A 3,881-nucleotide genomic window follows, 5' to 3' on the forward strand; every position below is an offset into this window, starting at 1 on the left:
CCCAAGCTTGCCTCACAGGCCTGATCTTTGCCTCCAGCCTGTTCAGCTCGTCATCTCCTGCTGTGGGCAGCCTGCTATCCCCGCTGCCAGGCTATTGCAGGGTTGTTGTTTTTTTTTTTTTTTTTTTTTTTAAAAATAAACCTTTTAAGCACAACACCATGTCAAGCGTGAATATTTGGTTCTTAGTCTGAGCATTACAAAACATTTGTAAAAATATCTCTACTAATAAGCAATAAACAGGCTTGTCATACTTCCTAGGTATGTACTTTTGGATTTGGACCCTTATCAGTAAAGAAACACTGAACGCTCAGTGACTATATGTAATGGTTATAAAAGAGATTCAGAATTTCTGATTCCTCTTTCTGTCAGTCTTTTGCTGGCTCCAAGTGGATTTCACCACTTGGAGCCAGCAAAAGACTTAAAGCTGACAGGAAAGTCAGTGCAGCTTGTCTCATAACAAATAACATATTTGGTTTATGCCCTCCCTTTCTCTACTCCTGGATTGTTATGACGGAGAATGCTCAGAACTCTACCCTGCTCCCTCCTCCCCCACTGACATCTGCAGATGCTTTCTGAATTGTTGGCCGGCTGATAGCATCAAGGACAATGGCCTCTGGAGAATGTTCACGGAAATATAAACACTTTCACCCAAACAGACACACATAACTGATGCTCATATAAACTGATGAACTTACACGCGACTAGTCTCAAATGTTTACCTTCTGCTATATCCTCCTGACTACTTGTCTTCATCAGGTGGGAGGTCAGGGTGAGATGTATTGCTGCTAGTGGTTCAATAAAGGCAGGTGCCCCTCTGGCACAGTCATCTCACAGATGACTGTGATTTTTGTTCTTTGTCCTCTACAGACAATGTGTTGTCTGTAGAGGACATTTGTAAACTTGAAAATCTCCAACCCACTGCATACTACTGAATTAATTCCTTTTGTAATCTACAGAGGACATTTAGGGCTTTTCAATGATACCAAATTTGAAGGGGTGGGGCTTTTGAAACTTCCTTTTCCTCATTCAGAAAATGGCGTCCATCAATACAGGCACATTTTATGGGAAGAGAAAAAGTAAGTGCATAATACTTTTTACTGTGCAAATTTTGGTTTAAAATTTTGTTGGCATATTCTAAATAAGTCTCTTAGCAGCACATTAAAACATTCTTGGAAGTATTTTGACCGTATTTTATAACATTGTTTAAAAGTTGAAAAATTGTCCTCTGTAGTGGACATTTGTAGTTATTTCCTCTGTTTTGTTCTGTTTTTTTCCGTGGATTTTTGTAAATGACAAGAAAGGGAGTCGTTCTCAGATGCAGAGAGAATTTTACTGCGGATTATTAATGGAGACTCAGACATTGAGTTATCTGATGAAGAAGGTGAAGATGCAATATTTCAGGCAGAAGCAGAGGAAGTTGATTCAGAGAGCTCTGAGGATAAAATTCAGGCAGGGCAAGCAGTTGCAGAGTCAGATGAAGCAAGACAGTCCACACCCAAGTCCAGTAGGCATCCTCTGTGGAGCCAGAACAAGAAGTACACCTTGAGTTTGTATTCTAAAAAACTTATTTTCTACCCTAAAAATTGACTCATTTTAATTTAGTTATTTTTCCTTTGTTTTTTTTTTAAGATTCCAATTCCAACATGGTGATGCTTCCATCATTCAGAGCAATGATGCAATGACACGCCAAAACTGGACCCCATTGGATTATTTTAAGCAGTACATTGATGACTCTGTATTTGAATTGATGGCCATGTGCACAAATCAGCGTGAAGTCCTTGTGTCTGGAGCAACATTAAATACCACTCCTGAAGAACTGAAGACATTCTTTGGAAATTCTATTTACATGGACTGTCTAGGATACCCAAACATTCAAATGTATTGGGCTTCAAATACCAGAGTTCAAATTGTGGCAGAATCCATGACCAGAAATCGGTTTTATAAGCTTAGAAACGCCATCAAGATCGTCAATGACCTTGATGTTTCAGATGATGAAAAAAGAAGTGATGTCCTGTGGAGAATCAGGCCCCTCTTGATCAAAGTAAGGCAAGGATGTTTGAGTCTGCCTAGAACAGGGAAATTGTGCATTGATGAACAAACGGTTCCATTTACTGGTGGATGCCCAGTGCGCCAGTATGTACCAGGCAAACCACATCCAACTGGATTGAAGGTGTTTGTCTTGGCTGCGCCAACTGGTCTGGTCTTGGACTTTGTAGTCTACCAAGGTAAGACTACCTTCCAAGTTACAGGAGGAAATGGCATTGGAGAACAAGCTGTTCTTCATTTGGCAGAGTCTGTTCCTCAAGGAACCCACCTGTTCTTTGACAGGTTCTTTACAACAATCAACCTCCTTGATACCCTGATGACAAAAGGGTTAACAGGAACTGGAACTCTCATGAGTAACAGGGTTCCAAAGGACTGTAAGATCATAGAGGATAAGACCTTCAAAAAGAAAGGAAGAGGTGAATCAGACATGGTTGTCAGAAGAAGCCCTCCTGAACTTGCTGTCATAAAATGGTTGGACAACAAGCCAGTTGTCATGGCATCCTCTGCCTTTGGCATTAAACCTCAGGACACACGCAGAAGATGGTCCAAGAAAGACAAAAGATTTGTCCAGGTGTCAAGGCCACTGGCAATTGCTGAGTACAACACCAACATGGGTGGTGTAGACTTGGTTGACCGAATGTTGAGTTTCTACAGGATGACTTCTCGCACACAGAAATGGACAGTGCGTGCAGTTTTCCACTTTTTTGACCTGGCAATCACCAACTCATGGCTTCAGAATAAGAGTGACTTAAGTGTTTAAATGTTTACCTTCTGCTACATGTGTGTTGTGCAAGAGGTTTTTGATATGATTATGAGGACGTTATATTGTTTGGATTAAAATAGAAATGTTAATGACTGTGATTTTTGTAAGAAAGCAGTCTCGATAGACACGACTGATATATTTTTCCCAATGTAGTATGTATACACGCAGCCTGTATATGATATTGTTGTTATATAGTTTTGTGTTAATATGAAAATATGTACCAGTCTAACTGGGAGGCACAAGGAAATTTGAGTAGCTGATGTGCTGTATTTTTTCCTTATTGCATTATCATTTATATGTCCATGTAATGTTGGAAACAGTTTTTTTAAAATAACATTACGGCATTGGAAACAACAGAAGTACCACCGTGTCCAGGCCAGCTGACAGCTTTGCTAGGGCCCGGGACAACGCAGTCTTTTTGGGCCCCCCTTCCACACCTGCCATCACACACACACACACACACACACACACACACACACACACACACACACACACACACACACACACACACACACACACACACACACACCAAAAAAAGTCAACTTAGCTGTATGCTTCATGCCTTGGAAATCTCTGTATTTTATATTGGATATTTTCAACCCATCTATTGAATTTAGTGCACTAGTTGATCTTTTCTCCATAAGAGAACAGCAAGCACTGCAGCCAAAATATGGCCTTTTTTGACCTGCTGTATACTAGCCAGTCCCTAACATTTTTTTTTCCGTTCCATTGCAGGAAGTAGAATATGTTAGATACATTGGGAATTATCTGCCTTCTGAATCTCTGAGAAAGGCTTCCTTTTTGCCATTTAATGCACAACATTCATTCGATCAGAATCGGTCAGTTTTGTTGGCCATAACGCGGGATCATTGAAATTAATGGTGTGATCCATCTCTGAGCGACTATGCTCAGACTATCCAATCCTCTCCACCTGCACTGTCTCTGTTATCGCTAGGGATGGCTCTCTCTGTCTCCTCCTCAAACACACGCTGCCCCCCCTCCCCAGCTCCATGCTACAGGTGTGCGATACCAGGAATTTTTAATCTATCCGATCCAAAGTAAATACAGAGTG

At 40.9% G+C, this 3,881-nt stretch overlaps 1 protein-coding gene across 1 annotated transcript; it reads left to right on the forward strand.

Moving 5' to 3' along the window:
* The first annotated feature begins 898 nt into the window (after nt 1–898).
* LOC118565089 (piggyBac transposable element-derived protein 1-like) lies at nt 899–2,806 on the forward strand. The gene is made up of 2 exons (XM_036144730.1): nt 899–1,076; nt 1,630–2,806. Exon 2 carries the CDS (start codon nt 1,679–1,681, stop codon nt 2,804–2,806), a length of 1,128 nt encoding a protein of 375 aa, XP_036000623.1. The 5' UTR covers nt 899–1,076; nt 1,630–1,678.
* The last annotated feature ends 1,075 nt before the right edge of the window (nt 2,807–3,881 follow it).

This window comes from Fundulus heteroclitus, chromosome 12, assembly GCF_011125445.2.
Source record: "Fundulus heteroclitus isolate FHET01 chromosome 12, MU-UCD_Fhet_4.1, whole genome shotgun sequence".
NCBI classification, from domain to species: Eukaryota; Metazoa; Chordata; class Actinopteri; order Cyprinodontiformes; family Fundulidae; genus Fundulus; species Fundulus heteroclitus.